At 43.8% G+C, this 13,194-nt stretch overlaps 1 protein-coding gene across 1 annotated transcript in view; it reads right to left on the minus strand.

The window, feature by feature from the left end:
- Nucleotides 1–13,194, minus strand: part of NIPAL2 (NIPA like domain containing 2) — a 48,414-nt gene that overhangs the window by 5,096 nt on the left and 30,124 nt on the right. Inside the window, exons 6-8 of the mRNA XM_068672337.1 lie at nt 7,829–7,925; nt 3,481–3,616; nt 1,011–1,099 (exon numbers count right to left, since the gene is read on the minus strand). Of these exons, the coding sequence (XP_068528438.1) occupies nt 1,011–1,099; nt 3,481–3,616; nt 7,829–7,925 (322 nt within the window). The remainder of the gene's footprint in view (nt 1–1,010; nt 1,100–3,480; nt 3,617–7,828; nt 7,926–13,194) is intronic.

A 13,194-nucleotide genomic window follows, 5' to 3' on the forward strand; every position in this document is an offset into this window, starting at 1 on the left:
ATCACGAGAGGAGGTATCTTCCACAAACACCCCACCAAGATTCAGCAGAGCTTGTTCTTCTAAGCCCCACACTGGTTTAACAAACCTGGTGCAAATGCATGTGTATCCAGTCTCAAAGCTATTAAGCCATTCCTGAATAGGTACTTGATCTCTTAAGGAGGCACAAGGCCAAATTCCCCATATGGCTGCAAGAATGCAACCCCCTTTTGGCGAAAGTCTCTTCTCAGTCACAAAGTGTAGGGCTCCTCTAACACAGGTGCCGAGGCAATCTGTGCACGAAGCTAACTCCCCTTCTCATTAATGGCAGCTCTGCATGAGAAACTCCTGCACAGCAATGACAGGAAAGCCCCCAGTGTGTGTTAAAATGAGTCATAAATGTTATAACAACACAATCATTTTGGCTCGTTGCTGATACAGCATCTTAGTCGTCCTCCCTGCTCGTGTTCTTACACTCCGCACCATTTCCAAGATTTGCAGTCCCTCTTTAACAGCACCAAGTTCAGAGTTCTCACCCAGAATAAAATGTTAAATGCTTAAAAGGTCTTTGGAGTCATTTTATTTCCTTCACTTAACCTAGAATTCCACCTTCTGAAACTGAATATACACTAACTACTATGAAACACAGCTGGTTGTCATTTGAGTAGTTTGCCAGGCTGTTAAAATTACTCTACCAGTTCGGATACAGGGAGGCTGGCGTGCACATGGTAAATGCATTTGCTGGATGTCAAGATGAGGCTAAGATAAATGCAGGTAATTCTAGTAAGCCAGCAAGGCATAGCAAGCTGTACATATCAATTCTGGAAATGCTAGAATTTGATGATTTTTATTTTGCTTTGAAAGTTGTGAACTCACTCATTTTTCAGGACTTAAACACCTGTCATTTAGGAAAAACTTTTGGTGAAGACAAATACGAGTGGTTTGCTTTGAGCGGTCCTGTTCAGAGACGGCGATTCTTTGAAACCCTGGTGTGTAGAAAATTATTTTGTAGAGACAGAAGGCCGGGAACCTACCTGAAACAATGGCGCTCGTGGTGAAGAGTATGAAATTAATGGGCACGACTGCTGTTGCTTCGTACAGATGCATCGTTTGGTTCAAGAACCTGGAAAACAAGTGTTATTGCACCTCATGGCTGTAGGATGTTCATTGCACTTTAAGTAAAGTTAGCCAGTTTCTGTCAGTTCAATAAGTGTGACCATTTCTTACCATGACAGCAAACAGCCCTTGACAGAAGGGTGTGTATATTGAATTTACTTTCTGGTTTTGACTGCAAAATACAAAAAAAAGTAGGGCAAAGTAAGAAGGTTGGAGTGGATTCTTCTGGCTGTAGACTGCCATTGGAGAGACCTTTGAAGCACTGTTGGAAAAATCGTCCTCCACAGATAAGGGAGGAATGCTCGGGTACTGCTGCCGATGGTGTGCCTCAGCTCTTGGAAGCGGTGCTGCCTGCAAGCAGCCAGGGACAAGTCGCTCTAAATTAAACAGGTTGTGTAAGGGTATATTTCCAGTGTGGACATGTGTACGAGTCCTCGTAGGAAATGCTTCACTTAGCTGAAACCCACATTGCTGTTTCGGCTCCATCCAACTTGGCTAAAACACGTATTTGTATGTTTATCCATGCAATCACACCCCAGACACACTCTGTCCTGCCGGGAAAGTCCAGGGAGGTGGCTGCAAACCTTGGGTTGGAAACTCTCGGCCTTCCTCCTAAGAAAGGTGACACAAACCCTCACCAGAAGGGTGAGGCAAGAGTGTGCAGGACCATATGAGCCCAAACTGCACACAAACCTGCAGGACTGAAACATTGGGCATGGAGCAGCCCACACAGTCTGCATCAGTGGACCAAAAAAGCCAAAGCATTAACCCACTTGTAAGGAGACCAGAGCTATCAGCATTTACCCACGAGGTGATGAATCATGAGGGTGAACTCTCGGATGCACCAACAGATACTCTGTTATAAGAACAGGGAATTTCAAACCGAAAGAGAAAAATCAGGGGACTGCAGATTGTATTCAAAATCTATAAAAAGAACCACACTTAAATGTTTCACTGGTACAATATATGTGAACAGTAAAAATCCAAGCTTGGATCTGTTTTAGCCATTAAAGTAATTGCATGGTTATTTTAGCAACTGTTGAACAGTCTCCATGGTGCTTTAAAAATAAAGAAATCCTACATATCCACAGGATAGTCAGGATTTTGAAGTCATTGAAAACACCTCATTATTTTCTCCCATTTGCAACAAACTCGGTCACAGAGACTAAAATAGTGATACCAAGGCCCAGCACTGAATCCAGGAGGATGTAGCAGCCCAGGCTGCTGTAAGCTAACCTGACAGTCAAATAAAATAAGAGAGGAAACAAATAAAATGAAAAAAATTAGACTGACAGTACTGTCTCCATTAGAAAATGTGTCCAACAGAGTGGACAGGAAGAGACATTGACTTCAGGGAATGAAATGGGCACATTTTAATTTTGACCCAGCAAAAGAAAGAAAGAATTGGCAAGAAGGAGAGGTTAATTCAGCAGCTTCCTATTTACCGAACTTTTATTTCCTATTTTGAATGCCCTGAGCCATTCTCCCAGGGCAAAGACAAGCTGGATGTAAATCACTCCATTATCTGCTACGGCGGAGTTCCTGAGTCAGCCATGGAGAGTCACTGCACAATAACGCACGGGCTTTCTGATCCCACATGGGAATGGTGTGTTCTGCCACGGGAAAGCTGGGCTGGCTCTTCTACCGGAAAATAATCATGCAAGTAAACACTGGAGCAGTCTAGATGGGATTACTGAATGATGCTATCAGCACCTGAAGCGCAGGGACCAGCATGAAGGGAATGGACTCTCTGTTCAGCTGCAAGTCATATTTTACTGGGCTGCCACCCCCAGCAATCTGCAAAGGCAGCATAAAACAATCACTTAACAGGCCAGAGGCCAGCAGGGAAAACTCCGATGTCCCCCGCTCACCAAAAGCTAACTATTTCCTAAAAAAAATCACATACAGGATAGCAAAGAGCAACATGCAGTTTTAACAGAAGCAGGGAGACAGTGAGGGTAAACTCTCTTCCAGTCCAGTAAGTAACATAAGCTAGGGAAAAGAGGTGCATAATGAGGGTAAACGTGGCCATTTGAGTATTCAACAATGAATATTTCTGAAAGTAACAAAAAAATAAAATAAATCAGGAACATAAATTTCATTTAACGAGTTCAGTACCTGTGCCAAAACAAGAACTACTCTTGGGAAAACCTTGTATAAGGTGATAATGAGAGGAGGTAGCATCTGTGTAATTAATCAATTATAAACTGAGAAATAAAGCCTAAACAAACAATATAATCAGCTGCAGGCAATTCATGCATCTGTAAAGGCTCTGTCAGGAATTTGTTACCCTTAAGTGCAACTTATATCTGGAGTTAGTATCAGTACTGAACAGCACTGACAGATAAACGGGTACAAAGGTGAGGAGATAAGTAGAAACTCACTTACTTGACTTGGAAAACACAAGAAGTTGCCATTAAAATCAGCATGATATAAAAAACGGGATAAGTGAGCTGCATTTTCCCCTTCACAGACAGTGTTATCATGCTGGCCACAGCCTTTACGGCGATGACAGTGAGCGATGCTGAAAGGGAAAGGGAAAAATTAGCAGGGCAGGATTCACAGCAGTGACCTCAGAGCATCAGTGAGGGCGGTGCCACAGGCCTGATAGCTTAAAAGATGCTGAGGTAGAGTTTGGGCACCTAAAAACAAGTGTGTGATGTTATCAACACTTGCTGTATTGCTTCCTAAACTCTGAGTGACCTTATCTCCATGTGTGCTGTGCTTTGCAGTTCTTTTAGCACTGGGTCTGCCACCCTGCATCTGTCCCAGGTTTCCCCAGACTGTCTGAGGTTAGAGCCTGATAAAACCTTGCAAGGTGGCACTGTGTATATGTGAGAGAGAGAGAGGCTGAGCTGCGGTCGAGGCAAGAACTGCATCCATTTCCCACTGCTGGGCACATGCCCGAAATGCTGGGCTACCAGGCAGAGGACTACAACAGCCTCCACACCTCTCAGACACATTTTATTTAGCCCCAGCTGCTAATTTGGAGCCATTACTGCATTATTCAGCAGAGGGGCTGAGAGGTCTCGTTACCCATGCTGAGCAGCGGGGACACCTAATTGCACCCTGCCTGTGACACCAGCAGCCAAAAATAGCTGCTCACCCTCAGGAGTTCTCTGCTGAGACAGGAGATGGTCAAAGCAGGTCAGAGCCAATTTTTGGGATCATGTCACCAAGGACCTAACCCTAAGGACCTAAACCCCATAGGTTATACACAGATTCCAGGTAGAAAACACAGGGGTATGCACTGCATTTCAAGGACCAGGCTCTTAAGACCATCACTGGATCTAGCCCCCCAAATAGTGTGTTTTCAATCCATTTAGTCACTGTCAGTGCATCGCCACAAAAAAGTCCACTATAAAACAAAGCAGACAATGCTTTTGATATGTATGTCACCAGGGCAGAGAAGTTTTGCAGTGCACATCTTTCGGAAAAGGGGCTGACAGCTGAGCTCAGAGTTACTTTAGATTTCCTTTTGGAGAGCGCTCTTGGCTTGTCGAAGCAAAACCAAGTAGGCTGTGGTTACTGCAAGGAAAACGTAACAAATTCAAAACAAACTGAAAATGGTTAAGAAGAGTCAGGGTGCAGAGATGACCTTCGAAGGGAGGTAATTCATCGTCAGGAGCACCGTCCCCCAGCTGGGATCCAGTTCCACCCTCTTCCAGAGCTGGGGGGTGTTGGATTTCGGTGTCTGATTCATCCTCCTGTCGCTGCAAAAATTCAGATTGGCAAGGAGAGCTGCGCTGTGCAAAGAGTTCAGGCCAGGGGCTGGGAGAAAAGGTGGGGGAAGAGGAGTGGATTCAGGTCTGGGGTTTTGGTTTCAAGCCTTTTTTCTTACAGCTAGTCCAAAAGTTCAGGAGGAGTTTAAGAGTTGCATATAGCTGGTGATGATCCTGCACCCCATCATGAAACTCACTGCTTTAATGACAACTTTGCACCTAGTGCTTCGCCTCCTGCACGGTAATTGAAATAGGTGGTGTGGTTTACCAAACACAGCAGTAAAAGTGAGCAGAGTAGATCAAATCCTGGCCTGCACTGGGGCTAATAATATGATAAAAAGCCAAAATAATAGACACAAGCCCCACCTCCACAAAAAAAATGATATTTGCACTGTGACATGGGATAGTTATTTGCTTTAAAAGAATACTTAGAGGTAAAAATCAGTGGTCTGAATTGTCTAAGAGGAAACACTGCTGAAAAATTCTTCCTGATGAAGGGGCAGTTTTTATCCCTTATAGTTAAATAAATAAATAAATAAATAAAAATCAGAAAAAAAAAAAAAAGCATAAGGATTTTTTGGTTTATGTTGTTTGTTTTTGTTGTTTCGGTTTTGGTTTGTTTGAAATTTGGGATGCTCTTTTAGCTAATGTTGCCCTGGAACAGGTTTCAAAACCTAGGAAATGTTTTTTCTGTCTCTGATAGAACAATCCCCCCAAAGCTAGCGTGACAAATGATGTCACTTTCCAGCTGTTAGAGCAGGAAACTCAGAAATCCCACTTTAATCTGAAATATTTTCCTCCAAACTTATGATAACTCCCAGTATATACATGAGGTAAGATAATTCTCACCAAAGGAACTTGTAGGCTTACAGTAAGCAAAATATTTTCAGGTTCTACAATCACCTCTGTACTTTCTTCAGAATGAAAGCAGCTTTAATATCCACTGAAACACAAATCCTTCTCCTTAAATAAACCTTTCTACGTTTTATTTACATCTGTATGAACCCTCCACAGGGAATGTATCTATTCAGATGTTAGAAAAGGAAGAAATCCCCTTCCACAAGCTGCCACTGAGAATATTCTGCAGGGAGGCTCCCACCCTTGTCTGCCTCTCCTGCAGCCAGGCCCTCCAAGGGCAGCGAACGTGTTGGATGGTTTGGAGCCCCCTCTCAGCATCCCATGGCTTTGCTGAGCATGAAGTTAGATATGAAGCAGTGTGGCTTTGCAGGGACTACCAGGCACCAAGACAGCTGCGAGAGCTGGAGCCAGCCACAGTTCTGGATTTCCTGCTCAAGGGAATTGTCAGGATTTCAAAAGTTCCCATGAACCCGGATTTGTTTGTTTGTGTCTTTTCTAATAGAGCAGAAATAATGACACATTTTTCCTGAAGCTGCATATGCTCACCAAAACCTCAGCAGCCACCAGCTGAAGTTGTTGTTTTTGCTTGATTTCAGCCTGACCACCGAGCTGCAGTCAGTGCCTGCTGGGGCATGGCTTTGCAGCTCGGCTGCTGTTCAGCAGCCCCACGTGTCCCTTTGGCACTGGTGGCGTCAGGGCAGGCAGGCTCCACAGCAAAATAAGCACAAGAGGCTTCACAGCCTGAAAGGCCAGGTCTCCTAGACTTGGCCCAGAGAAGCCTTCCTGGTGGGTCTGCCCAAAACTGCATCAGCTGAGTGTGGAAATCCATCCTGAGATCTTCAGGCTCATCGCCCAGCAGCACGGAAGGGCTGGAAACCCTGCGAGCTCTGCCAGAGCTGCCAGGCTCTGTGCTAGGAGCTGAGGGCTGGCTGGGCTCTCTCTCTTCTAAACCAGGAGCAGTTAAACAGACTGATGGCTTTTGGGGGCTCTTCAGTCCCTTCCTCATGCAGGGAGCAAGAAAATCCTTCATGGGTCCTGCAGAGCTACTGACCTTAATGTTCTCGGTGCTGGGAAATTTAATGGGTGGACTGTCCCAAAAAGGTAGGTCTGAAAGAAAGTCTGAGCTTTTCAGCTGGGTAAGAAACCAGGCAGGGAGCAGGAAGAAGGTGGTTGAGAAACCTGCAAGTTTTTTACATTCAGTTAAATCTAAATAGTGTAACTGGTAAACTTTATTGAAATTTAGTTGAATCAAAACAATTTGGACCACCTCCACTAGAAACACGTTCTGTAGGTCTTTGCAGGCTGATACATGCCCCCACTGAGCTCAGTGAAAAGATAACCATTGTCTTCAATGGCACAGATCAAACACCTCTCACTTTAACCAAAAAAGAAAAAAAAAAAAAAGTGTTGTCCCATCAGGGTTTCATAAAGTTTACAAGACAAAGGTGGGAGAAGATATGGGCTCAGCAAATTCTTAATATACACCTGCAAGCAGAACTTTAGAGACAGCCTCCTGACATTTTACAAAACAGGTTCAAATTTGACTTTATTCAAAACCACCTGGTAAAATGACCTCTCTTGTTTCTCTGGGCATTGATTGTTTTCTGGTGGCACCATGAATCAGAGGGAAAACTTCAGCGACCCACTGAATTTTTGTTGTTCTTCCAGAAAGGTGGTAAAGTATAAATGTTGCATATGCAAACAGGCAGAGATACTTCAAAGAAAAGTTCCCATACAGACACGGGGTATCACTGCATATGCTTACAGTGTGCTTACAAGGTTTTAAACTGCTCTAGTTTACATAACTGATTTTCACAGCTAGGCCTGTTCTACAAAACAGTTTCAAACAGCCCGCTCCCCTAAGATCTAAAGTCGAAGTGTTAGGTAGAAAAGGTTCAGAGCACCCTTGCACACACCGTATTCATATAAAGAAATCTGTAAAAAGAAATAGCCCCAGCAATAAGCACAGAAACTATGTTCCATAATTGGCTTTTCTCTTCAAAAAGACCACAGCAAAATGATGTGAAATGTTTCAGTGATTCTCCTTCAGCACACTCCTTTGAAGTGGCCCTAATCTAAACTAGCTGGGGGGGACTGAATGACAAGGAATCACCAAGTAACAGACAGGAACATTAAAGTGAATAATGTGCTCTTACCCAGTAGTGCTACCATCATTAACAAAATCATGATGTGCTTCACAGCCTTTCTTTTGTAAAAATAGAGGAGAATGCAGAATGTTATAATTTCTAAAATCTGGAAATAAAAGAGAAGGAAGTTAGAGCTGTAAAACTGTTTAATAAATGCTTCATTCAAAGTCTTTGAAATGTCTCATTTTTGCACTTTGAGCTGTATTTTCTCACTGGTAGCACTGGAAGACTTTTTAAGGTGACAGTAAAGATATCCATGTTCAGTGGAAACATTTTTTACAGAACCTCTGTGTGTATAATTCCTACAGAGTAAGAAATTATAAAGCAAATTCCTCCTGCTTACCTGGAGGAACAGCAGCCCCTCCTCCTAGCTATGGCATTGCTAGCATCACTCCTTGTGACAAGCAAAATTATTTTTGCTACTTTCTTGCCCTTCTCCCCCAGCCTACTCAGGAAAATCCCCCAAAGCACTGTCTTTTTGCTCAGACTTTCTGCCATACATCACGAGGGAGAAAGCACTTATTTCCCGTGGTGGTTCTCAAATCGCAGGCTACCTGTCAGGAGCCTACCTGGAAAAGCTCAGTGACACACTAGCAGACCACACTGCAGGACATCTGCAGCTGCTGAAGCAGTTTTACGTACGCTGTGCACGGTCCAGACTTGCTCCCTCAATAACATCTGACAGACGGCTGAATTTACTGACTCGCTGTTAACGTGTCTCACTGCATCACCACCTCGGCAGAAGCTCCCTGCTATTATCAGCTGCCCAAGTCACCACTACACCCTTCTCTGTGCTGAAAGGCTGGGCAGATGAAATGGATCCGGGGATCAACTCAGCTTCCAGGTCTGCACATCTCAAAAGCATGGGTATTCCCCCTCCAACCCACGGCATAAGGCAGTTGCCCAGATGCCTCTCTTTGCCTAAAGGAAGCAGGGACTGCAAGTCCAGAAAACTCCCGTGAAGCTCAGAGGGTTTTGAATGCTGGGACCTCATGGAAAAAGAGAAGTTTGTTGGTGCACATCGGGAGAAACCGAATGGGGAAAATTAGACAAAAAAAGAGAATGTCATCATTACTGAATCTGGTTATTTTCATTGTTTTACCAGGGAAACAAACCATAGAAAGTCCTCATATCTCGCCCCTTGGTTCCGTCACCAACATGCCATTCTGTGTTTTATAATGTCTCTCCACTCTTCACCCAGCACTAGAATAAAAAAGATCTGGGTGTTGCACTGCTGAAATCTCAACAGAAGCAACTGAGCGGTTCGCAGCAGCGGTTATATAATGCAACATAGCTGATTTCTCATTTTTGGAGAATGAGTGCACTAGGAAAGCAGTCATCAGCTACATTTAGCAACTCAAATTCTTTACCACACTCACACCTCCCCCAGTTTAGTAGTGTACAAAAATACGAACAGAACATAGCTATGCTTTTGATTTGCATAGCTGTTCGCTTCTGATTTACCTTCACACTGATCCCTTGCTCCCAAAGGCAGCTGAGAGACAACTGCATCTCAAAACATGACAAATGCAAATTTGGATATTATTCCAACTTCCTTAAAACAGACAAACAAACAAAAAAACACAAACATTTATCACAAAATAAAAACTAAATGATTTATTTTTGTTTGTTTGCTTTTGTAAACTGTTTGGATATAAGAAAACATTTTGCTGCTGGTTAAAAAAAAAAAAAAAAAAGCATTCCTGGACTAATCATAGCTCAATAATATTTGTAATCTCCTGCTGAGTGCTGTTCTTTCCCTCCAGAGCGACTTCCCTTCTGCTCAGGCTTGCACCCAGAGGTGGAAGGCAGGACATCATGTGGTACAAAAGTCTCACACCAAGCAACTTTGCCAGCCTCTGCATCTTCATTCAACAGCACAACACTGGGTATGTCTGATTTGGGAAACGAGGCAGAAGTCATGTTAGGAACTGCAGATTTGTGAGTTCATCTTGGCCTCCCTGTGAAAAACTGCAACAGGGCTTTGAGGGAATTCAAGAGGAGAAGTAAAGGTAGCAGATTTGCTGTTTGTGCCCCTGGCAAACACATCTCAGGGCCAGAGGGGAATATCATGTTACCCAGCTGCAGCTACAACAGCCTTCAGATTGCTTCAGTTGCTATTTTGACAGTGAACAATTGCTAACAGAATGGGAGAAAGCTGTGCTAAATAAATATCCCCCACATGGAAAGGAACCCATACTAACCCATACTAAGAAAGAAGCTGCAGAGATGTCCTATGTGTCCTTTTCCATGATGGGCATGTGGGGTGGTGCTCTGGGGACAGGGACCCTGCAGGACCTGCTCCCCTGGTGCTGGTGCAAACCTGAATGTCCACCACCTCCCCCAGCCCAAATCTTAGACAGATAAAGCTCAGGGATCATCGCTAGCCCAAACTGCTCCCTAACACCAGCTGTGGCACTCAGCACCCTCTTCCCCAGCCCCCAGAGTGGCAGGTAGTGCTGAGCACCACCAGTCACAGCTGAAGCAGGTTGCCACTGCTAGCTGCATCCATGTTGGTCCTCACCCTGTCATCAGCTCGTCTCTTGCCAATGCTAGCAAACCCACCAAGAAAACTCCGCTCTTGCACTCTGAGCATAAAATTCAAACAATTTTTTCTCACCTCACGCTGCCCAGAAGCCAAATTTCTCCTCCCACCAACAGGTCACCTTGAATCAGCAGACAAGGGAGGGGACATTGCACTGAAGTGGAGTGTATGGCTCCTGACAGGACCTCCCGGGGTGTACTGGCTGTTACCTGTGATTGTGTCTTGGGAATTACCCGAAATGGTGTTAGGTCTCATAGCTGATAGCTGTGGTCGTGTTAAATATAGAGACCAGGAAGGGGAAGCGTGTAGATTGTATCAGCTTCATAGATTCTGCTCAGAGGAACTGAAGGAACTTGACCTGTTTACAATCATTTTTACTATTATAACTAATCTGTACCGAAGTCTCCTCAAGCCCACATCATCAACATTTTTAGAATTGTGATGTTTTCCATGTTTCTAAGCATTACCAGAAGGCACCAGAACAAATACCACATTGTCTGCCTCGACAGTTTTTCTGGGACATATAGCAATACAGGGACCAATGAACCAGGAGGGTCTTCTAGGCACTTTGAAGGAAAAGCAGAAATGCTTTGAACCTGATTTTACAGAGATTAAATATTAACAGCCCAGTGTTCGCTACACTACTGTTTAGGGAAGCCTAAGAGCTACATCCATAATTGATGTCTTCTGTAGTGACTCAAAGAGCACATAAACAAAAACAAAAAAAAAAAAAGCAAGCTAGGACAGCGATTCTTGCTCAGACATGAGTATGCTACTGCAAAGCCTCAGAAGGTGACTCAAAGTTGTCTCATGTGGGAACTACAGGCTATTTCTGCAGAACTCCTCTGATGCCAGTGGAGTGCCACATGGGGATGGTTTATCACCCACACAGAACATTTTGTACCACTGGGGCTTTGTATTTCTCAGCAGACCACACTTCAGGGCTACTTTTAGAAAGACTGTTGGACTGCATTATAGTGCTGTGCCGTCTCCTTTCTATATATATTTATACTGGAAACTCTGCAACTTCTGCTGTGCTTTTTTATATGTCGGCAGTCAACCTGTGCTGGAAATTTTACAAACAAATATGAAAGTTGTTCTCTGTCCAAAAAAGCGTGTTTACAGCAGGGTTTGCTTGAACTTCCAGCAGCATCTCAGGCTAATCAGGCTGGTATCTTAGGGTCTCTTGTGAGGCCTTTCACTCCTCCCTTTTCTTTTGACACAAGAAGCTCAAAGCAGATGAATCCAGGGAGCAGAAGGAACAAATCAAGCTTGATTTGTTGTTGAGACAACAAGACTTGCTGTATAGTTGCTCCATTCTCCCCTGTAATCCATGCTGTAGAATTGGATGCTGGTTAAGGCAGGCAAAGGAGAGACGAGGGGAAAGAAAGTCCAAGGGTTACTCATCACCTCCTTATAATTTCTCCTAAGAAGAAGACAGGACAGTCTTCCCAGGCATTCAACTGTGTTCTTCCTGAAACAAAGTCAAAATGTCCTCAGATAGGGAAAAGCTTTTTCAGCTACCTGTTAGCTTTACGAAAATGTGAACACCAGACAGCACAGAAATTTCTGGTGTAGTGGGTGTGGATGAAGAGTTGTCTCCCTCCACCATCTCTACGCAGAAGCATGAAGCAGGAGTTTAAAGTCTAAATGACGGGCTGTTTTGGTACCTACAGGTGGAAGTGGATGGTAGAAGAGTATATTTAGTAGGAAAAAGATAGGGTCCTCCAGCAAGCAGCAACTGAGCCTCCTGTTGCGAACCACCTCCTAAAAGAGTCCCTCTCCCTCTGCTAGCTCCATGGATTTTTCTGAAGCTCTTGCTGAGGCTGAAGATAACCTTACTGAGCACCCCAAAACTTCTGGGCATTGCCTGATTGAAAGTGCGTGCTATGATCTGGGGAGCATGACCATCAATTCTTTCATTGAGCTGGATCGCCAAATTACAGGAGCTTTAAAAATACACAAAAATAGAGCAAGAGGATCAACTTTTGTTTTGTGTTAGCATGTACTTTCTGCTTAATCAGTAGTCTCATGGATAGCTAAGATGCACTGAAAGCCTGCAGGCTGGCTAAAAGATTAAGATCCTTAATCTGTCTACTCAGTGGCTTTCTAACTCAGCTTTCTACTGAGAAAATCCTGTGTGCTAATAATCTAACCCACGTGAGGCAATGTATTGGGAAAAAAGTAACCACTTCTGAAACTCCCATATTGCATCTTCTGCATTCAGCTGGAGGAACAAATTTTCAGCATTCCAGAGGGGAAGAGAGGGAGAAATTCCTCCTACTCACTCTTGTCTTGCTCCTGATGTTAATTAGATACATCAAAGAAGATTAATGGAATTTGAAGTTTGTATATGGATACTTTAATCAAAATGGTATTTTTGTGTTTAAATTCAAACTCAGGTTCAGATTAACCTGAGTGGCAGTGAAGCAGTCCATCTCTCCACATTTCAGCTCCGTACAAAACTCCTTTTGGGCAGCCTCAGCAATGTGGGGATAAAACAGAGTGATATGATAGAATAAAGCAGGATCAAGAGGATACATAACCTAATTTTCAAACGCAGAATTTCATCAAATTCCAGGAAAGCACTGTAACTAATATGTATATGCAGCCAGTGTGGCACGAACACACACATAGGAAATATAAGCAGTGCCAATATTTAGGTTTTCCCTCAAGCCCACTAAAAAAATAAAATCTTTCTTTCTCATCAGTTCTGCACAACTGTGACTTTCCCCTGGCTCAAAAGACATCTTTTGGTTCGTCAGCTTGGCAACTAGGACCCAAAGACTTGCTCTCTCTCCTATGATAACCACACAGGGAACAACGTGTG

This window comes from Anas acuta, chromosome 2, assembly GCF_963932015.1.
Source record: "Anas acuta chromosome 2, bAnaAcu1.1, whole genome shotgun sequence".
Taxonomy (NCBI): domain Eukaryota; kingdom Metazoa; phylum Chordata; class Aves; order Anseriformes; family Anatidae; genus Anas; species Anas acuta.